Source organism: Chelmon rostratus, chromosome 7 (genome assembly GCF_017976325.1).
Source record: "Chelmon rostratus isolate fCheRos1 chromosome 7, fCheRos1.pri, whole genome shotgun sequence".
Taxonomy (NCBI): domain Eukaryota; kingdom Metazoa; phylum Chordata; class Actinopteri; order Chaetodontiformes; family Chaetodontidae; genus Chelmon; species Chelmon rostratus.
In genome coordinates this window covers 4,239,285-4,262,505 of record NC_055664.1, presented here as the reverse complement: position 1 = coordinate 4,262,505, position 23,221 = coordinate 4,239,285, and the positions used below count along the sequence as shown (strand labels likewise).

At 41.8% G+C, this 23,221-nt stretch overlaps 2 protein-coding genes across 3 annotated transcripts in view; both read left to right on the top strand.

The window, feature by feature from the left end:
- Positions 1–2,350: 2,350 nt before the first annotated feature.
- arcn1b (archain 1b) lies at positions 2,351–11,187 on the top strand. Its single transcript, XM_041940375.1, has 10 exons — positions 2,351–2,509; positions 3,794–4,057; positions 5,243–5,422; positions 5,677–5,882; positions 6,007–6,168; positions 7,347–7,512; positions 8,271–8,418; positions 8,541–8,649; positions 9,061–9,265; positions 10,117–11,187. Exons 1-10 carry the CDS (start codon positions 2,507–2,509, stop codon positions 10,204–10,206), a joined length of 1,533 nt encoding a protein of 510 aa, XP_041796309.1. The 5' UTR covers positions 2,351–2,506; the 3' UTR covers positions 10,207–11,187.
- A 2,483-nt stretch (positions 11,188–13,670) lies between these two features.
- Positions 13,671–23,221, top strand: part of phldb1b (pleckstrin homology-like domain, family B, member 1b) — a 107,772-nt gene continuing 98,221 nt past the window's right edge. Inside the window, exon 1 of one of the 2 annotated variants that reach the window (XM_041940746.1) lies at positions 13,671–13,842. In XM_041940746.1, coding sequence (XP_041796680.1) covers positions 13,816–13,842 — 27 coding nt within the window. In that variant the 5' untranslated portion in view covers positions 13,671–13,815. Of the gene's footprint in view, positions 13,843–21,419; positions 21,628–23,221 lie in introns of those variants that run through there. The other variant, XM_041940749.1, reaches the window with a different exon arrangement.

Genomic DNA, 23,221 nt, shown 5'->3' with positions numbered 1-23,221 from the left:
TCAAATCGATACAGAGATAAAGCAGAATTGTGCTATTGAGGTAAAAAACCTGATGTTACTATTACTCTCTCATACTGCAACTAACTGAATTGAATGATCACATCATATCGAAACATCCTTTTATAGTTAAGTCATATCGTTATCAAATCATTTTTGAATCGCATCGTATCGTGAGCAGGAGTGAATCGTATCGCATTGTATCGACGGGAGCTTCAGTGTATCGTAACTGTATCGTATCGGTGTCAGCGCATCGAGATGCATATCGAATCGGCCTCAGTGGTGGAGATATACAACCCTAGTAGACAGTCTTCATTAACTGCTCCCGTGGCTTTAACAAATCGGATTCAAGGAATATTACTATATTCTTGTGTAATACCTTCATCTGCTATTTTGTTTAGTGACATTTACAAATTCTTGTCACAACAAAAAAATTTGAGATCACTAATTACAAAAGAATGTCTTCCTCTTCCTCTTGAAAAGAAATATTTTATTGTAGAGTTGGACACAAAAACAGAACTAGATATATGTAATTTCCTTTGTCACCTAAAATAAAGGAACTTCATTTCAAAACAGTTTATAATATTTATCCAGGCAGTGAACTCTTAAGACTATAGATTAATTTCACTAGAAATATATGTACATTTTGTTAGTTAAAGATGTTTGATGAAAATTTTAAAAGATCTGAAGAGAAAGAGGAACGATTTATGAGGACGATAAAGATCAAAACTGCTGGTAATCAGACAATCAGAGGGATTACTTTAAAGATAGTGAGTTTTTCCAGATGTGGCCTGATGATGTGGACATAATAAACATTATACCTGTCTACCAACCTTGGATAGTATGTCAAGTGCGACACATAGTTTTATCCAACACATCCACAAGAAGATAGGCCCATTGCCAAGAGCAAAGGTTCAGACAGTCTTCGGGGAGGGAATGGAAGCAAAAGGTGAACAGTGAAGACAGTGAAACGTGTTAAAACCTCCCACTCACACTGAGTAAAAAGAGCTGACTGTGTGCCTCCATATCGTTCATATACAGGTTAAATAATGACATCTGGTGGCCAAAGATGGTTACTGCAACTCTGAGTTCTATAGTTTTGTGGCGGAGAGTGAGCTGAATCTTTCTTTGCACATATTGTTTATTATAAATTTAATATTTTTGCACTACTTACCTTATTGTTCAGTCTTTTTTGTCCTTGTTGAGCTGTATGTCCTTTTTTCCTACGCAAGTACATCAAATGCAGTGTTTAAACTGGATTCAGATTCCTTGTGAGTGCACACATAATTGGCCAATTCTGATTCTGAAATTACTATATCAGGACAAACGCAACCTTAGATATAGTAAGGTTTATTATTATTGTGTTGTATTATCTTTGTTCTTCATAACATCTATGTATTTACTGTGTTTTAGATTGTTGGTATTTTTGACATACACCGTGTAATACATACAATTTCCATTGCACTTAAGTCTTTTCAAACATTGATTCTCCTTTTAATTAATGCAAATATGGGTTGGCTGTAATTTAATTTGACTTACACAGTGTGTGTATGAGTGAAAATGTGAACTAAATGTTCAGAAATATATTCATTGTTTAATATTCATTTATTTTTTGTTTAGATGTATTTATTTATTGTGTAAGGTATCATAACCATTATGCAGAGCTGACATAGTTTTAAACCTATGTGTTGATTCCTTTTTTAAATTTACATTGTTTAATCATTTAATTTAATTTAATCATTTTGCTTAATTATTACTATTTTGTCCACACTGGACATCAGAATAAACCCAAAATAGTAGATCAATAACTTTATATGACGTGAAGTCATTTGGCAGACACCTTTGTCCAAAGAGATGTCAAAATAAAAGTTGCAGTATCAGGTAGAAACTATTTTTAAACTGCAACATGTAAAATATCCCATTAAGTGAGCAATTACTTCTATAAGTGTAAGTGAAAGTGTAACTGGTTTACAATCATCATCAACACTTTATACGGTGGCCTTTTATTAAAAAAGAAAAAAAATCTGTTGATGGTGATTGTTGTCAATCAGAGTGACAAACTTTATATCTGTCATATGATCTGTCATATTGCCTAATGAAGATTACTTTTTTCACTAAGTTTATTAACTGCCACATCACCGGTTACAATCAGCGCTCATTCACCACAGACACATACAGCAGCAAGGTAAACATGTGGAGCTCGTAATTTGTTGGCACCACCCGTGAACTAAGAGGAAGAGCGCCTGTGAAAGCAGTGCGAGTAATGTATTTATGCAACAAGGCCAACATTTTGGGGCCCACGTCATTGGTTTCCACGGTGGGCTGATCTAGCGCTGCTCTTCCGGTGGAGACGTGGCTCTGTACTGCTGCCATATTGACGCTAGCTAGCTAACAATCACACAAGTTGAAGTCAGCTGTATATTCGCACCTTGCTATTCCAGTGACTAGAAATCACCAAAGCAAGAAACGCGATAGACGGAAGATCGTCGTACCATAGAAAGAGACCAAAATGGTGAGTGACAGTCGAAAATCAAGATGTTTCCCTGGCTTTTATCGGGCCTAGCAATTATCATAACATTGGCTAACCAGGCAACTAGCTAAAGCTAGTTATCAGCTAGCTAGATTCTCCAAGAGCGAAATAAGAGGAAAGACAGACGTTGATTTTCACTGGGCTGACAGGAGTATCCTTATGTTTAGTCGCTAAAGTCAAGTAAGTAAATCGTGTTTTTAGTATATCGAGTCTAATTTCAGGTGAGTAGGCGGCACTGAGCTTGCAGACATTGCTGACGTTAACTAGCTGTACAAGCTAGCGCTAGGGTTAGCTCCTGTCATTAGCCGAATCCGAGCTAACGTTACCTGCTGTCATATTGTCCTTAACCAGGCAACGCAGGGTGCCGTTCTCATAAAACCGTACCGATATTTACATTTGTAATATTGTTACGATTCACCTGCTGCTGCTGCATGTATTCTGGACTGTCAGTGTTAACCACAAGTGTTGCTTGTATATCAAGTTCAGAGCCACCGTAGTCGGTGTCTTTCATTTCTATCTTCACTCATTGTCAACGTGGAATGAATGCAGTTCCTTAATTCAATTAACGCACCTGAATGAAATAAACTACATTAATATTAAACTTACTTAAAACAAGCCAAACTATCAATTTCTTATAAATCAATTTCCTGGAATTGAGACATACAGTATTTGTCCACGATAGCTGCCGTTGTCTCCAGTATGATGAGAACGTCTCACCAAGCGCCGTTCAAAATTTGGGAAATTCAGTATTGGTTTGGCCTCTTTGCAGACATACAGACCCATCACAAACACAACTTAACTTCTTATTAATCGCTTTTGAGAACCGTCAAATTCGGCATACACGTTATCTCTTCGGCAGCAATTAGTTTATTAAAATGTTTAAAGGTTGTATAGCTACTTGCCAGCCTCTCCTGAGTCCACATGGTAATGTGAACCAATATTATAAGGTGAACTGCTAGCTGAGTGACGTGTGTTTGCCAAATCTGGCACAAAGATTAGCCTTAAGACTGTTATTAATTTTCTGATGTTTAACTTTATCTTTCTAAGGAGAGCAAGTCTTACGCACATCAGTAGGAATTCTGGTTTCTGAAAGTTGAAATCAGATAGGGACTGTCAACCTAATTTGCACATTAATTTACTTTAGCCTGATAACTTATTTTTGCCTTTCAGCAACATTTGCATGCTCAAAGAAACTGTGAATGCACAATGTGTTGTAATACTGAAGATCTTTAGGCACTGTTAGTCAGTTTTCCTCTTCACCTGCAGGTGCTGTTGGCAGCGGCGGTGTGCACCAAGGCCGGCAAGGCCATTGTATCGCGGCAGTTTGTGGAAATGACCCGGACACGTATTGAGGGTCTCCTGGCTGCGTTCCCTAAACTGATGAACACGGGCAAGCAGCATACCTTTGTGGAAACAGACAGTGTCCGCTATGTGTACCAGCCACTGGAGAAACTCTACATGGTGCTCATCACCACCAAGAACAGCAACATCCTGGAGGACCTGGAGACACTCAGACTCTTCTCCCGTGTGGTAAGGAAACATGGTGCTGACTTTCTTTTTCAGTGGATAGCCAGAAATTGTATTATATCTGTCATAAGTGTGATATGAAGTTAACATTGTCACAGGACAGGGTGAAGACTTGGCAGTTGCATTAATGATTCTCCTGTCTGTATGTGTAGGTTAAGTCTAGTTAGTTACTCATAGGTCAGTGTAAATGACTGCATGTAATGGATGTATACTTTTCACACATCAGTTACATACAGTCATTGAAACCTGATGTCAGGTTCTCATTGTCCACTTTTAGTTCACATGGAGCTGCCTCCATCATCTCAGTGCATATTTATGGCATGTCTATGTTGGAGCTGGAGTGTGGATAATCAACAGTATACACATTTGATGCTGAAAATGAACAGAATGGATCGCTGTAACATCTGTGATAATCCAGTATAAATGTATAGTGCAACCTCTAATGAAATTCTTGATTTTTTTCTGATCTAAATTGGCACTCGTGCTGTCATGTAGTGCTTGACAACCACAGTCAAAATGAAACTAAAGACAAGAAAAAACAAAGTATGTACAAGGTTGAGGCAAAGCCATGGTAAACACTAGGCCTCATACTATGATGACTGAAAAGTGCATTGTGTTGAATTTAAGAGAATAATATTTGGGGAGTAAGTAAAAAGCAGAAAATTGGACAAGAAAACTAAAGTAATTGTTATATTTCAGGTAACATCACAGACAACAGTAGGACATCCTGTAAAATGTTTCGTCTCTATCTCACTTAACAAGTAAATCTCTTGGCAAACTTAGGTTATTTCTGTCATGTAACAGAAGATTCTTCTGCCCTGCTTTGACTTTGTTTTTATTTTGGTATTTTATGACTTTTGCACTAAAGTGGAATGACTGAAATTACAGTCTAAACTGGAAAGAAGTCATAATTAAAAGACAATATTCAATGTATGTGATTGGTTGATAGAATTCATTACAGTTTGTCAGAACCTGACAGAAACCAGTGCTTAAACAATCTCACAGTATCAGGTTCTTGTTGGGGTTTTTTCAGATATGTCATGTTGTCAGCAGTCAAGTTTTAGCCCGGACTGTCATGTAGAAATAATCTTTCTGTCACTTTTCTTACATCTCTTACTCACTGCATGGTGTCTAAATGTTAAAATATTTGCACTGGTCAAATTGTCTTATCATGTCTGTTCATTCCAGATCCCAGAATACTGTCGTGTGCTGGAGGAGAGCGAAATATCGGAGCACTGTTTTGACCTGATCTTTGCCTTCGATGAGATTGTGGCACTAGGCTACAGAGAGAACGTCAACCTGGCTCAGATCCGCACCTTCACAGAGATGGACTCCCATGAGGAGAAGGTTTTCCGTGCTGTCAGAGAGGTGAGATCACACTGTTGTGTCTCTCTCATTTATGTTTGTTCATCTCTGTGGTGAAACTGTATTACAATCTGTGCAGAAATTGATTTTACAAATGTTTTTCATCCTATTAACTTTTCTTGGTTGTGCAGTCTGGAAAATAATTTCCTAACACTGCAATAGTTTGCAGCAGTTAAAAACACTAGTGAAAATGACATATTTTTCTCAGTATGTCACCATCACATAATTTAAAACAATGTTGTTTTGTTAATCCACAGACTCAGGAAAGAGAGGCCAAGGCAGAGATGAGGAGGAAGGCCAAGGAGCTGCAGCAGGCTAGGAGGGACGCTGAGCGTTCCGGAAAGAAGGTGCCAGCTTTCGGTGGCTTCGGTAGCGCCGGCATGACCAGCGTCTCCTCAGGGTCCATCATTACAGACACCATCGTTGAGCCTGAGAAGCCCAAAATCACACCGGCTCCAGTCAGGTGCGACTCCGAAAACATTTGTGGTCAATCATTGTAGTTTTCATTAGGATTGTTTAGAAACTGAGGTTCCTTTTAATGGTTGGAGAAAACTCTTCAGTGACAGTGTCTTGTTTTTTTCTTCCAGACCAAGTGGACCCAGTAAGGCTCTGAAACTGGGGGCTAAAGGGAAAGAGGTGGACAACTTTGTCGACAAGCTCAAGTCTGAGGGTGAAACCATCATGCCCACCACAGGAAAGAGAGGCTCAGATGTATCTAAAGCTCTACCACCACCAGTCAATGTGGAGAGGTACAGACTTACCACTCTATGTGATTTAAATATTATTTATTTCTCTGGACTTGTTTCCACAGGCCAAATGTGAGTGTTAAAATCCAAGTTTAAAAGAAGTGGAAACACTGGAGTTCTTGCAGACTTTGTCAGAATCAGATAACGAACTGGATTTTTTTTTAGTTTTATTTAACTATGATGAAAGTCAGTGTTAATGATCATGTATTTATCAATTTTTGTGATAATCTGATGACAGCGAGGATAACAAACATAAACAGAAAAACTGGCAAAAATGTTTTTGAGGGTTGATGTGTCATGGCTGATCATGATTAGGGCTGCCCCGTAAACATTTGAACCATCTGTTGAGAAGCCTACAAGACAAATCTTATTTTGTCACTCAAAGCATAGAGCTAAGGATAGCATCATGGTAGACTATAAACCTTCATAAGCTAAGTATTGTCTCAAAATGACCTCAGCTAAGTAACATTGAGTATTTATGAAAGTAATAACCCAGAGTTTACTTTTTATTCTGATTGGACTGAGCTCCAATTATGACATACTGTAGGTATGAAGTGGGTGTCACATGATCTGATGAGCAAATATTTGACAGTAACTCAATAGAGGTCAAGTTAAACAAAGTAAATGAACATGTCAATCACTTCATCAGACATGTTTTTGTTTTTGTAATGTTTGGACTTTGTAGGCTATTCTGTAATTCTCTTCCTTCCTTTAAAAACAGTTGATTTTCAATCATTTAATACATTTCCTGCACCACATTTAAAAGGATATAGACTTGAGTGCAACAGTAGCTGGTTGTAGTCATACTCGAACACACGTTTTTCATGAAGCAGTGATAAATTGAATGAATTAAGAAGGAGTCAAGTTTCTTACAATGTTTCGACAGATATTTGTATTGTGTTAAAATCAGACAGTGGCCCTTCACTGTCATTTGTCTACAGTATTTATGTGCAAAACCAATACGTGAAGCTTCTCCTGCCCTGCATTAAGAGACTGCTCACTTTCATAAACACAATCATTCTTCAATAGCCCAAATGTTGTTTTTGAGGCTTTTCCCACTTTCCCAGTGTAAGAGTATTGCCTCCAAACTATCAAGTCTTCCTTAAGCATTTTAAGCATTTGACTGTCCACCGTGTGGTTGATCGATCACTTTAAGCATGTTGGATGTATTTCCTCTCCAGTGTACATCTGCGTGTGGAGGAGAAGATCTCGCTGACTTGCGGCCGTGACGGCGGCCTACAGAACATGGAGGTGCTGGGTATGGTGACGCTCCGAGTCACAGACGACAAGAACGGACGCATCCGCCTCATTATCAACAACAATGACAACAAAGGACTGCAGCTGCAAGTAGGTCTACCACATCATCTAAACATCTGCTGGACAATGTTATGACATACGCTATTATAACTTATAGTTGCATTATGAAGATGCTGTTATTAGCTGGAGGGCGAGGATGCTACACTGTGGGATATCACCTCACATTTTAAATAGTTGCCAATTTAAGAACACTTTTTGGATTTTGGACATAAGGCTGGGCAGTAACTTCATATTTGTATAGTGACAGAATTCTCAATGAGATCTTGTGGTTTATAGTTCTTGTCTAAATGAATGACAACAAGTAAAATGTCACCAGAATCTGTCAATGCTTAAGAGCTTAAATGTGAAGACATATTTTTTTGAAAATTATTGGATTTTGTTTTAGTAAAACACAAAAAATCTATTTGGCTCAGCATGACAAACAGTCCTTTAAATAAATTATCATTATGGATTCATATATTTTATCATATCCCACCTCTAAAACTCCATGATAAATGCATGACGATGTGTCCAAATGGATGAAATAAAACAGATGGGATGGCAATAGAGGATTGACATATATTTAAGGTGACATGTTTTTTCTCACACAAGTAGAAGAGGAAGGTAGAACGGGGGGGGGGGGGGCACACTAAAACAGCAGTTGCTAAAAAACACAAAAAGCTGTTCCTTAAAAACGGTTGCTCTTCTTTTAAACCATCCAAACTGTAATGTGTAGATGTAGCGACACGTCTTCTCTGTTTGACAGGTGAGTGACAGTTCTGTTGATAATTGTGTTCCTGTCTTCACAGACACATCCCAATGTGGACAAGAAGTTGTTCACAGCTGAATCAGTGATTGGCCTGAAGAACCCAGAGAAGTCTTTCCCTCTCAACAATGACGTCGGTGTGCTGAAGTGGAGACTACAGACCACAGACGAGTCCCTCATACCTCTAACCAGTGAGTGCCAACACATGAGCTTTATCTGATGTGATGCTGCCTGTGTTTTGATGCCTTGTGGTATCCAGTTATTCATTGTCACTAATATGACTGATGATATGAGTGCGTTGTTCCTTCCACAGTAAACTGCTGGCCTTCAGAGAGCGGCAGTGGCTGTGATGTCAACATTGAATATGAGCTGCAGGAGGAGAGCCTCGAGCTCAACGATGTGGTCATCAGCATCCCTGTACCGTAAGTACTGAACAGATGGAAAGGCTCTGAATGAGTCTGTGTTGTCTGTTATTGATGCAATCAATAAAAGGGACAGTTTGAAATCGTAGTTGATACATACTGTCTTCAGACCTGAGAGTTTCTTCAAACTGTAGCATTTAGGTCATCAGACTTAAAACAGTGATTGAATCATGCAGTTTTTATTTTTTACGCCACTCTTCCACGCTATCATCAAACCTTCATGTCAGTCTAAACCTACACTGGCAAGTTGTCAGCTGTGAAGGTGTGTAGCTTCATCAAATTAATAGGGAGAGGCTGAAATGAGCTCCATGTGATTACAAAACACACTTCCCTGGATAAGTAAAGGCAAACAGTTTAAGACAGCTGCACCCCCATTTTTCTATAACTGAGGTCTTTCCTCCTCCTCTGCAGGTCTGGTGTGGGGGCCCCTGTGATTGGTGATCTGGATGGAGAGTACAAACACGACAGCAGGCGAAATGTTCTGGAGTGGTGCCTACCTGTCATCGATGCCAACAACAAGACCGGCAGCCTGGAGTTCAGCATCGCCGGACAGCCCAATGACTTCTTCCCTATCAGCGTGTCCTTTGTGTCCAAACGCAACTACTGCGACATCCAGGTGGGTTGGAGTCTTTTTACCACAAAGCCACTTAGTTCAGATCACAGACACTCAGTGGTCACTTTATTAGGTACATCTGCACAGTCTAATACAGGCCAGTATTTAACTCTACTTTTATGATGCCTATAATCTTTTGTTGACGCTGTCATCGAGGTTTTTGCATTGAAGTCATAGTTAATAATGTTGTTGTACTGTACAGCTTTATAGTCAGGTGTTCTCTAATATGATGCTCCCCTCATTTATGTACATAGGGAGGACCAAAAATTAGAAACACCTCTCAGTATAATGAAGTCCAGAAGCACACCACCTTTAACTATGACCTCATTAATGAACAGAACAGAATGAACATGTTTCTGACAATGACAATAATAACTGAACCTTCATAAAGACAGAATTTATAGCAGAGCTGTTGTAGTGAATTATACTAGATTGTACAGGTGTTCCCAATAAAGTGGCCACTGAGTGTAAATTTTCCACTTATGCTCCCTTTTGTGAGCATGAGTCACTTTGACTAGGTTAGAAACTGTGTCCACACTACATAGTTTGTTCACCGTAAAGCACTGCACAGCAAATGTCTGCTCATGTTGGCTCATAGAGATCCCTTTCAAGATAGTTTGTTTATGTTTTCAATCAGCTGATACATCGTTGTTGGATTTTTGAGTATCAATATCAGTATTGGCCTCAAAAATCCAGTATGGGTCAGGCAAAATAAATGTTATGGATAGATCAGTGTATATAGTGCATATGACAGTCAAACAGCTCAGCTCACGCCTGATTGTGCGCTGTAATGTTCCTTGTGATAAACTCCTCACATCCTGGTAATGCTCATCCTTTGTCTTCTTTTCCCCCAGGTTACCAAAGTGACTCACGTAGATGGCGACAGCTCCATTAGATTCTCTTCAGAAACCTCCTTTGTTGTCGACAAATATGAAATCCTGTAAAAAATTATTCAAAGAAAACATCAAAATCAAAAAAATCACCAACAAAAAAAAAATCCAAATCTATGCTCCAGAGAAAGATTGAAGATTTCTTGCCTGCCCACCCTGTATACTATTTCAGAGACTGTGTACATCAACAGGACTACGTCAGCCCTCTGGCAAAGCCTCTTCCTGTGGTGGAGCAGAGCAGCGGTGGTGTATTTATATGTTTGTATGAGAGAGGATCATCTATATATAGAGTTAATTGAACAGGAAAACCCAACAAACACACAAAAAAAGAAACCTACACTGATGCTGTTGTGTTCGCCAAGCAGAACTGTAAAGAGGACTTCAGACTAAGTAGAGGATGACTGCGGGGCTGCAGGAGAGGCCGTCTCCTTGTCCATCTATCAGTAAAACCCTGCCAGGAGGTAGAGAGGGAGGACAGGGACCTGAGGCCACTGTGTCCGTCTCCACTAGAATGAGCGCTGGTAGTTTAGCATCCCCTGAGAATCATGCAGCCTCCACGACCTTTCTTCTTCACGCACATTGCAATGGTTCATCGAGCGTTCTTGCTTTCGTTCTTTTCAGATTTTCTTATCCATAATAACTGCAGAATGGTAGCTGTCTCAATCATTATAAGCCTGTCACTCTTTAATTGTTAAACTGTTGTGATTTGCTCTATTGATATCTCACTTCAGAGGGTTTTTTTTTCTTGTGAGGACACAGTTTTCAGTTTTTGTAGAGAGGTAACATTGGTTCTTTGCTGAAAAGCAACATGTGGCTGTGTGCTCAGTATATTGTCTGTTCTGTCTGCGGTTATCATCAGCAAAATGGTCGCAATGTGTCCTTTTATTTTTAACTTTGATATTTTTTACTGTTTGCTGTACACTTTTTCATTGTTTACCACTAACCAGATAAAATTTGACAGTGAAGAGCAGGACTTTGTAAGGAATTCTCAGCTGCAGGACAATGTTACCTACCAGTAAATACATTTGACTCTTGCATCTGTTGCATTTTCTTCTGATGTTTTTTTGCAACCACTCCTCACTGTGTCAAAAAGCAACGGCACGGGTCCCTGCGGTCCGTTTAAATCCAGCGATCAGCCTTCAGATATTTCTTTGAACGCAGCCCAGAAACAACATCCAAGCCCCCTAATCTGACATCCCACAAGGCGTTTCAGATCTGAGATGGGAGTGGAGGTGGATTGGCATGATAGTGGAAATCCACACACACACGGAGCAGGGATCAGAGACTGCCAGCCTGATATTCGACCCACTCCCCTCATATCCAAGGTCAGCAGAGAGACTACTGGAGCCCCCGCAGTAACCTCTGCTGCTGACAGCCATGTTCATCCACCTGGTCGTCCTTTACTTGCATTCTCATAGTACATCAACATTATTCAAAATGTAACATTTGTCTTTCATGTTCTTTTTTTTTTTTCTTCTTCATTTGTACTCCCCAAATTTCAATATAGCAATGGTTGTGTGGATGTGGGGTTGAAAATGACTAGATTGAGCATTTTTAACTAAATTACTGAAGGGGAATCTTAACATTCCAGTGTACAATTAGAAAAAAAGAATCTTTAATGGAATAAAATGTATTATTGAAAATGTAAGTCTGACTTGGGTGTTTGTGTTGGTATTGCACTGGCTTGGCTTCAATTAGCTCCAGGATTTCCCCCAGTGGGGAATCATCAGTAATGCAGGAATGTGAGCAGTGTTTAACGGTTCTAGCTCTCTCTGGCTCTGGCCATTTTTGATTTAGCTGTTGAGTTATTTCATCTATTCAGTCTCTGAAGAAGTGACATGTGACCTTCTGTTAGGCATCAGATGGGTTATGAAAGAAAATCTAATACCTGAAATAGCGGCAGTCAGAGATGCATCACGGCAGTACAGTGTATGGCTAAACGAGCCACCCAGAAACACTATTATACTTTAGTGTTGACAGCATTTCCTGCATGGGATAATCTGTAATTTGAGTTATTTTGTTTTGTCTAATGCAATGACTAACCACAGTCGCCTTTAAGCCTCATGACTCATCCTGTCCAGTCACACGAGACATCATTCATTAGCAATGAGTGAGGGTCACAGAAGCCAGACCAAACACTGAGCAGTGAGCCACAGCTTGTACTTCCACATGCATGTGTCACGTCTGAACTGTCTGGTACAGGTATAGTACGGCCTCTTTAGTTAGGTGTGCCGAAATTAAGCATTTTTGGACGAACAAATAAATCATCACAAGAAAACAGGACCAGGACCAGGTTTTTCAGAGGGGAGGAGCGTACTGTTAGATAGCACCTGAGAAGCTTATTATGCATATGCAACGAGGAGGGGAGGGGGGTACATGCATGCGGACCCAGTGGGGGGCCAGCAGTTGTATCATGGTGGCCTTGACCCCCCCCCCCCCCACACACACACACACACACGGTCCCCACTTGGTAGCGCCACTGGTCTACAGCCATGCTAGAGGCACTCCGAGGATGCACTTGGGCACAGCAGAGCTAATGTAATGACATTATTTCCTTGCTATCACTAACACAAAGCACAGCTAAGGCTGATGGGAATTCGCTTTGCAGGCATTTCGTCATAATACACAGTATTAAAAGAATGAAGACCTTGTGGTGGCGCTCCGTCTTGGTGACCCCAGACTGGGGTGAGGAAGCAGCGCATGAATGCAGCATCTCGGTGGATGGTGGACACTTTCACACACACGTGTTTTTAAATGCACTGGAACCTGAATTGTCCAAAATGTTTATATTTTTAACTCTAATCCTAAATGGATAAAGCACCTAAACAGGCTGATCTGAGATGTGCTTAAAGGCCGGAGCTGCTTCACTGACAGTGAACAGGCGACTGACTCGCTGACAGTGGACTTATTGAAGGTTTTTATGTGTTTGCAGTAGCATGGGGTCAAAGGTCAAACAAACCCCATCTCTTATTTCTTTAACCACACTAGATCTCATTTTGTGTTCACTCAAAAAACATTTTGACCTCTGGCAGAGGGATCGATGTTCCCAAGTCTGGATTTCACTCCAGATTATTATCATGTGACATTGCAGCGTACATTTAATTGTTTTGAGTTTACTGGAGCAGGAATAATCAAAACATTGTTTTCATACAGATGGACTGTGTGAGAGGAGAAGCGTGAGGATGGGGAGGGTCAGATGTTGAGCTGAGAGGCCGCGGCCCAGCAGATGGGTAAATGCTGGGAGATGAAGAGTGCGAGGGGCGGAGGGAGGGCAGGGCTTGAAAGGGTCACAGGGGACGAGTTCAAGAGAGCTTACCAGCACCCATATTTGGACTGTGGGGTGTTGTTGGAGGAGGGGGTTGTTAATAGCAGCCCTCCAGTCATAAAAAGAGGGTGTGTCTGTTTCCAAATGAATGAGCAGGCTGATAAGCTCTGTGAAGGGTCTCAGAGGAGGGAGAGGGAGAGGGGAGAGCAGGGCGACACCGGAGCAGACACTGTTGTCTTTGGCCCGGCAGACACACAGTCGGCAGGCGGACACTGATTCACTGTGGATGTTTTGACTGCACTTGGAGTCAGATGATCGGCTGATTGGAGTTTTTCCTGAATGGAGTGTGGAAAAGTTTGGTGACATCTCAGTTTTGTGACTGCCGCCTGGATTCCAGGATGATGCTCAAGAAAGTGCGATTCAAGGTAGGAAAATACACCTTTTTTAGGATGTTTTCCAGCTGTTCTGAACACTCAGCGGCTGGTTGCTTCCTGGTAAAATCATGTGGCCCACAGGAAGGGATGTGTTTTGCTTTTCAGATTACTTGGGGGAAATTCACAAGCAGTAACAACCACTGTGACTAAACAGAGGAAAGAAAGAGCATCAACCACAGACAGGTCCATCAGAGCACTCTTTAGCTGATGTAGAGAAAAACCTCCACAGCACAATCAAAGATAAGAAAAAAGTCCAACTGAAATATGTGTAACTCATCTCTTTATTTCGCCATGTTGAATAACTCGTGCTTTGTGTCGTGCTGCCTTTAAGAAAGCCAGTCACAGTGTGCGACTGAGCGGCTGTGTTGGGCCTCTGTTGGCTCTTCATTTGCAGCCCTGCCTGCAGTTCAAAGGGAAAAGCTGCCTGTGCTGACACTGAGGTGATAATTACAGCGCAGGACAGTAGCTGCAGCCACAGCACCAACTCTAAATACTCCACATTTACTGTTTTCATTCATGCCGGTCTGAGGCATCAGCTCGTGTATCTTCTTCTTTATTCCCATGTGCTCTGTGTCTTTAACTCATCTTCAAACATTTGCCTCTCAGGTGTGTCAGGTGTTCCATTAATCCACCACTTTCATCATGAACTATTAAAAGTGCTTTTCAGACGTTAAAAGCAAAAGTGGATACGATTAAGAACCCTCACACATGTGAACACATCAAACGCAATAAAATGCTCCAAATGAGTTGCCAGTTGCTTTGTGTATGTAAAATATTCCCCTCTGGCTGAACTTGCTCTGTTTGACTTTATTCCGTTCTGCTGCTGCGACGATGCATTTCCTCTCATGTAAGTTTCATCTTCTTCTTTGGTTTGGAGACGTTGTGACGCACATCTTAGCTACGTAAGAGCAGCCTGGACTTGAGTTCTAGGAATAAGACATGCTGGTGGCTCAATCAGGGAGGTGTGGGAGTAACTGCAGGCCTTTTACAGTTACAGGTCAGTTTACTGTTACTGAATGAATAACTGGGGCTTAATGTAAGATGAGACGACACAGGACGCAGTGAATGAGACTGAATGGAGGGTCATTCACAGTGACCCTCAGAGTGTGTTGTTTTTTGTCATTTCCACTCTCACCTGTTAGTGCCAGCTGTTCAGGCCATCCACTGAGAGGTGACACTTTTCCCGTGACATAAAGAGAGTGTGAGGAAGAGGAGCACACCGAGAGTGAGAGTGAAACAAACCGAGACAGCGAGAGGATGAGACATTCACTTTTTTTAATGGATCAAATAAGCCCCTGTGCAGATGCTGCAGCCTATGTGCACTTCCAGAAACTCTTACACTGTGCAAAAGTTACCTATCAGAGTCATAATGGACATATTGGTGGCATCACATAGACCTGCATTTGAACAGGAAGGCCTGTGTAGAACCATGGAGGCATGGCTCATACTTCTCTACAAATTCTACAAAGGACCAAAAATGTTAGAAAGGAACCAGTTTGAGCCACTACTCACTGACCCGTCTGTATTAAGAGCCAATAAAAGAAGAGAGTCAGAGAGAGGATATTGGATGAATTCTGTGTCCGCGTGTGGAATTTCCTCTGTGGGACTGTTCAGACAGCAGCGGGCCAGCTGACCATGGAGCTGTGCTCAGCAGATCGCTCCTCACACTGCCCTGCTACATTCTGTCAGCCGTTCTGTCCTCAACAACAGCATCACTTTGACGGTCACTGCTATAAGAGGCGATGATTTTTATTTTTTTACTTGGTGCCAAACTATAGATCTGTATTTTATGGAGTCTTTCAGATGTCATAAAAGCAACCAGATGGCTCTGCTGGAGCGATTAACGCTCCTAAAAACACCTCAGCTGAAGCACAGTGCTTATTGTCTGACTGTCAGTGTGAAGGTCTGTGCCATTGATTCTGCTTCTGGACTGGTGAGTTATGAATTGTGAAAGACATTTTGTTTTTGCAGTGATTTTGTTTCACTGAAAGACTTCTGACAGGATGTGAAAGTTATGTACCCTGATGACGTGATGCACTGGAGGAGAGTTGTGCAACGTGTTTTCATTCTGATGGACTCGGCTGAAGCTCAGTGCACCTCACTGTGTGTGAGCTCTCAAAGAAAAAGGGTTTTAGAATTGACCAATGAACTCCACAGAGCCAAAATAAAACTTTTACCGATACCAGTATTTGAGAGTTTAAAACTCCTCTGATATAGCTGTATATTTGTCTTTGTCATCAACATAAACAGACATTTACACAACACGAAGTATTTATCTTTAATAAAGATCCCTTCAGGTTGGTTATTACAGAAATACAACCTCAGTGTGGCTTAGTGGGATATTCTGCATTTAAAAACTGCAATATGTTACTGTTACTTATTGGCCAACATATACACTGATACAGATAAGGTAAGATAAGATAAGATAAGATAAGATAACAGATTACAGACAACAACAATAAAAAGACAAAAGTATAAAAGAACAAAGAGACAATAAAGAAGGATACAAAATAAAAATCAACCATATGTATACATTGCCTTAAGAAGGATGCCTCGGTTTCAGAATGGAACATTCTGCATTGTACATGAGTACGATATGGAAAATAAAATACAGTATCTTTGTACTATTGCACACTAGAAAATCTTTGATAATATCGGTGGATATATCAGCCTGGTGGATTTATCAGTCTAGTTTAAATTTGACTGATCATAACGCTCCTTGCTTTGCCTGTCTGTCACCTGTAGCTGAAATGCCTGCACTCTACTGTTTTAGTGAACCAAGAGATTGACGAAAAAGATGATCTGGTTTGGTGAGAGACTTAAAAATATCAGTCATCATTTTTTAAAGCTGAATTAAAACAATCAGGCTTTTTTTTTTGGAAGTGTTGAAAGCAAAATTAGGTCTGTTATCAACGCTACAACTGCGCAGTATGGAAAAATGTAATCTATCTGCAGCATATTCATCACCAACAAGCTGCTGCGGCCACTGATTCCTCCTGCCAGAGTTGAAGCAGTTCACACCATCAGCACTAGATGGCACTAGTGTCCTGCTCTTTCCTGCTCTGTGTCTCAGACATCATTATAAAGAAATGACGCCTGGAGCTAAACTCGCAGTAATCCCTCAGAACAGCAGCACTCCCAGACATTAGACACTGCCGGCCATTGTCAAAAACGGGAACAACATTTCAGCGTTGAAAGACGGAGCATGACATGAAGATTGACGTGGAAGTTATTGTAGGAATACTCAGTCACTCAGCGATAGTGTTGTTCAATAAAACGTCTCTCCGGCGGCACATTGTAGGCCCACAACAGAGCTGCAGCTTCCTACAGTATGGCCCCGGGCTTCAGGGGCAACATGTGGGAGTCTGATCCACCACCCATCAACTGCAAACACATCCTGGCAAAAAATGATGACCCATTTCCTTCAAATCTTTACATTCCTCCCCCTCTGCCGGCCCTGAATCGCTCGGAAATTGAATTTCCATCCTGCGCAGAGACGTCCAAGCTTTTTGTTCACTGAGTGAGATACTCCAATCATCTCAAAGGATCAAGTCAGCGCCCATCTCGTGCTTTGATGTTCATAATGAGCGTTTCCCTCAGCTCAGCCCTGCAGCGCTGCACTGTATGTTTCTATAAAGGCGTTAGGATTTGAATGGCTGCGTGGGTGCTGGTGTGGTGCAGGGGAGGAGCGGAGCAGAACCAAATATGCTTTTCATTAAAGATGAAAGGAGGCAGAGCTTTTACTGTCTCAGACGTCTGTTTAGCTAAGCGCGAGGGTGTGTGTGCATGTGTGTGTTCACATAAAAGAGAAATTTACCTTTGACCCCTAGTGATTTGTGGTTACCTGGAGGCTCATCCGTGCAGTGTGACGGCAACTGCATGTCTGGGACAGGGATACAAGGCTCAGTGCCGTGTCATATTGGTTAGCATCTTTCCATCCAGACAGATGCTAAAAGGGAAACGTAAAAGACAATTAAAGGTCTTACATGCACTTGTCTTTGTATAATCACTGCATGCATAATAAAGCTGCTCAAGGCAGTCTCTCACACATTCAGCTAAGAAAGAGAGTTGTGTTAAGTTCTAATTGCAAAGCTTTCATAAGAAGAGATGTGATGTCTGTACACGGCTCACCAGCCATGTCAGTCTGCAATGGTTTAAAGCCCCAGTCATGAACATAGTCTATATTACCAATGGATAAAAGGTCAAAGAGTGCTGCAGAGAAGGGATTTCCAGCACAACTTCATCTACATCCAAGCTGATGGAGAAGGGAAACAGCCTGAAACGATCAAACCTTCAGCAACACTCGTAGTATACAGATGAAACGCAAATGCACTGATGAGATGAAATGAGCTTCTGAGCCTCAGTTTGGTCAAAGATGCCGTGTGGAGGTTTTGACTACTAGTAGTGCTATGGAGCAATGTCTTCATGAGTGGGTCACCTTTTGTTTGTATAATGCACACACACACACACAATCAGGCAGTGGAACACACGTTTCTGCTGCTGCGTTCGTCCTGTCGTGCCAGTTGGCGGCAGTCGTGCGCACAGCGAGGAACTGTGCTGCGAGGCAAACAGACGGAGAGGAGTTAAATGTGTTCAAAAAATAGCCTTTGCCAGTGTTTTATGAGCAGGAAATGCATTCAACATGTTTGTTAGACCTCATATATACACATATGAGGTGAAAGTAAGCTTGACTTATGTTTGTTTACAAGAAACTTTTTTAGACCACTGTACTAAAAGGATTACAAGCAGGAGGGATGTATCTAAATATGTAACGTGGCTTAGTCTGGTTAGTCCAGTAAAGGGCCGGGAAAAGATGTTTATGGAGACAAAGCAAAAAATATGTTCACGCAGTAGAGGAGTATGAGCTATTGCCAGCCAGCATAAGTGTCTTTACTTAGAAAATGATGCTAGAGGAAGAGCTAAAGCAATAACAGGCCTCTGAGCTGGAGAATAGACCTTCATGCGTTGCTGTAGCATTGCTGAGCAGTTGAAAATGTGGGTAGGTGGTCATGCTGGGAGGTAGAGCTTGTTTCCAAAATTGAGAACGAGCAAGAAGGGGAGTTCTGACAGCCAGACATCTCAGCAGTGATTAATGCTCCCATCAGCCCGCACTGATATATTACAGCAGGTCTGTTCTGAGTCTGCAGAGAAAAGTTCCCACCAGCTGCCAGAACGTCAGAATTTCATTTGGATGAACAGGTTGAATATGTTGCGTCTCTCCGTCAGTCTGGTTGGGATGTTTTTCTGTGTGACAGCCCAGCTGTGTGATTTAGGCTGACAGATGAGTGTGCTTCATATAAATCATGATAATTCCCACCCAGCCTTACAGGAATGTTAGGCATGTGCAGCTCGCCATATAATTCAAAATGAAGCTGAGCGATATGCACACACAGTTGCATGCAGCGGTTTCAGCTGGAATTTGGGCTTAGTGTTATCATAGTGAAGAGGATAGTTAGATCTGGTTTGGTCAGAGAGGAACCACCTGACACTCAACACTGCTGACAGTCTGCACACAGTCCTGTAGCCTTCAAAGAACAAAAACATGTGAATGCAACATAGAAGTACAAGGTTGCTTTTGCTCTATATACTTTTGTGCAGGCATAACTTCACCACAACAAACATTGCTCAGACACCAGAGTCTGCTCTGGCACACTGTGAGGGTGCATGTTCATATTTGTGGGACCTCAGTCTGGTCTGTGACTGTCTGGACATTTGTAGTCTATTTGTGTTGATTCTCTCTAGCAGTGAGCCAACATAGTGGTCACTGTCATGGCAGCCTGGACGACAAAATGTGTCAAGTCAGGACAACCATGGCTGTACGTGGATATGTACAGTGGGTTATAGTAGAGATATGTATTTGAAATATTTATTCTGGGAAGTAGGAGCTGAATCCATCAGATTTTTAGAAAAATCACCAAATTTGGAGAGCAACGAAAAGTTTGTGCGACTCTTTATTCTGTATTATTCTTTAGGCTTTATTATTCTCATCATGAGTTGATGAAGTTGGAGAATTCTGTGATGGACGCTCGCCAGCGTTTAGGTCACATGATGACACCGGAGCTATCTCCACTTTCTGAATGAAGAGAGATGCAGTTACTCCTAGAATGACTGAGTGCAGCTCTGAGCTCAGCTTTTGTTGTTCCAAACCGTGCTCAGTAACTTCATGTTGTTTTTTCCTTTTATCTGTCTCTCCTAGAAAACTGAATCTGGAGATGTTGCTGGTTCTATGTATGAGAAAGTGAATATATATTCACTTTCTCATACATAGACACCCTGTAGCAGGGACCTCCTGCCGGCCCAGGGGTTTAAAAGTGGCATGGGCCTTTCTGGAGAAAGATCGTTGAATATCTCCTCTTGGTCCACGAGGTGTCTGTTCTGTGTGTATGTGGAAAAAAAAAACTGGCTCCTTAAATAGGAAACAAACAAAGTGGCTTGGACCAGCCACACAACACCTGTTGTGTCCAGTCAATCAGCAACAGGTGTTGTTCATGCTTGTGCACAGGACAGAGGAAAGGAGAGGGGAGATGATCGCATCTACCTTGTTGCAGACTGGCCTGTAACCTCTGTTGTATTGATGGGTGTGAGTGTGTATGATTAGCTTCAGGAGCAGCCAGTATCAATACTGAAGTGTGTGTGTCAGTTGGAAGAGAAATGCTACACAGCCTGTGCATTACGCATTGTGAGCCTGCCAGCCTGGACTCAGGGCAAAGACACCCTGAATCTACAGACAGAGCCACACACACATTTCCACATCTCAGTCATGAAGCGCAGCCAAAGTCATGTGAAAAACGAACAGCTCATTGAGAAAACAAGTTGTTTTTTTCCAGCTCTTAATACTTCCCTCATTAACAACAGACAGATGTTTTTTCAGATGCCTTTATGTACAAATGTTGTGGAAGAATTCTGGCCCCGTAACTGTCTTCATCTTTGTGTGGCAGTTGTAGAATTTAATACTGAAGTCAAGACATGAAATCAGATGTGTTTAAATGACACGGAACAATGAACTGAAGCTTTTTTTAGAAAAGAACAGACCAGAATAGGTCCAGTGAAGAATCTATGTGGGAAAAAGTGGCTCAGAGTAGTTCACAGTGGCTCCAGTGTGAGAGAATAAATGGCTGTTCTCCAGCGAGTAGTCGCCCCCTTGCTGTATTCCTCTCTGTTGCACCACCTTGTTTACCTACGAGCCTAGTTTAAGGTTCTGCAGCTTTTCACGAACAACCCAGCATTTCTTCATCCGAAAGAATGAGCGCCTTGTGTCCGCGTGTTGGGGCGAGGCTCACCGGCCAGGAAAGCTGGGAGAGAGAGAGAGGCTGCATGTGTTCCAGGAGTGTGTGTGTGTGAGTGTGTGTGAGTAATGCCAAAGGAGAGGGGGAGAGAGAGAGTGACAGAGCGAGCATGAGAGTGAGGAGAGAGTGAGAGGGAGGGGACCAGCAGCAGCCAGACAGTGTGTGTCAGCAGCCACATGGCTTTACCCCAGTGTGTGTTATGACAGCAAGAGGTGGTGTTTGTGTGTGTGTGTGTGTGTCGAGGAGAGGCAGTGAGTTAGAGACCCTGACGACAGGAGAGAGAGAGAGAGAGAGAGAGGACACAAAGAAAGGAGCTTCCTCTTTGGATCCCAGTCAGAGTTTTGTCTCTTTCTTTGTGTTTCTGAATTTTGTGCCGTCAGCAGCAGTTTACGCTCTCATCCCGGCTTCATGAGCAGCAGCAGTGTGCTTGTTTAGTCCTGTGGTGTTACTGGAGCATCCCACCCAACACACACACCCACCACTCCGTCAGGTAAAGTAGAAGCTTCACACATTTGAAATTAAAGGCCGGTTGCAGTTTTCATACCCGCAGCTGTTTGTGTGTGTGTTTGTGTGTGTGTGTGTGTGTGTGTGTGATGAAGCAGTGCAGGTGTCAGACAGTTGGCAGGTTTGATCACAAAGCTACTGTAAAATCTTATCTTTCCTCTTTTGTGGTTAACACGTGAGCTGCAGTCTGAGTTAAAAGCAGTGGAAGACTTGCCTTTTATGTCCTGATTTGCAGGTCATATTTCTTGTGTCATGCTGTAACCAAATTCATTCCCATGCACTTGTAATAAAGAAGCTATTAATAATGTGATTTAAAAAAAACCCCACATGTCACAAAATCTCCCACTTAGTTGGTTAAATCGCAACAAAACCTCTTTCTGTGATACATTTCTATATGCTAATATCTTCACATGTTTGCATGAACTGATGGTTCATAGCAGTTGAAGTTAGGATGTAGCTGCAGTATTGGCTAATAATCTAATAGAATGGCTTGTATGATAGAAATTCTTTACATAATGGGTTTTAATATGTCTTTTGCCCAAGTTAGAGTGACATTTGGTTACATTTTCCAGTGGTTCTTGCCTTGTGTGATATGGTATGATATCTCTGAGCACTGTTATCACTAACTAAATAAATGGTGATGTATTTATGGGCGAACTCAGATTTCCCAAAGGTGTTCATGAGCACGGGGCTGGTAGTTTTGATTGGAGGACGTACAGTCTGTGGCATATTGGCTGTGTTTTGTGTTTTCACTGTGATAATCCAAGAATGGACTCAAACCTGATTAATGACCTGCTGCCACAACTTTTTTCATGACAAATCATTCAATAGAAGATGAACTGTTCACTGCCTCTGTCCTCTGTGGGATGTTTTTTTCATGTGTGGAATTTGAGCGTGTCCTTGGCTTATCAGCAGCTCAGACACAACTGGTCCAGTCTGCTCACTGTGAAGTCTGAGACAGGCAGGACTGGCCAGCATGCTGAATGACACACTGAGCTGAGTAAGTCAGTTTCAAGGCTGCGGACATCAATGCTTTTATGTTAAAAATGGATCAAATATGTGAAGGGGGTCACCCATGGAGAACTGTCACCAACACTGCAGTTCCTCTCAGCTCCACAGAGTGTTTTAGCTTCTTTCAGCTTGTTGTTTCCCATCATTTGGTTTGCTCCGTCCAACCTGGTTTGCAGCAGCAGAAGCCAGCAGCTGTTCTGAGTGAAACATCTGTCCACTACCTGCTCTGCACCCAACAGCAGACAGTCAGAGGTGACAGACGTGTTTAGCTGCTAAAGAACCAGATACTTCCCTCAGGAGCTGGTAGAAATGAAAACATAATTAGAAGGAGATTAAAAATTGGGCTTACAGTCATCCACTGTACAGAAACGCAATTTAAAATGAATGCTAATGTTGTTCTGTGTTAATAATAAATGTTTGTCATATCCACTTACTGATGCATCCAGGTGAAATATGTTTAAGCAGAAGTATCTGACTGAAACTTCACTGTGTGATATCTAAGGGTTACCAGTGTTAGCCACCATTAGCTACTGGCCATACCAGACCGTGTCAGGCTGTAGCAGCAAAAC

Coding starts and splice junctions, on each gene's coding strand:
- arcn1b (XM_041940375.1), top strand. Junction 4,058..5,242: donor TCAGACTCTTCTCCCGTGTG/GTAAGGAAACAT, acceptor TGTTCATTCCAG/ATCCCAGAATACTGTCGTGT. Junction 7,513..8,270: donor ACAAAGGACTGCAGCTGCAA/GTAGGTCTACCA, acceptor CTGTCTTCACAG/ACACATCCCAATGTGGACAA.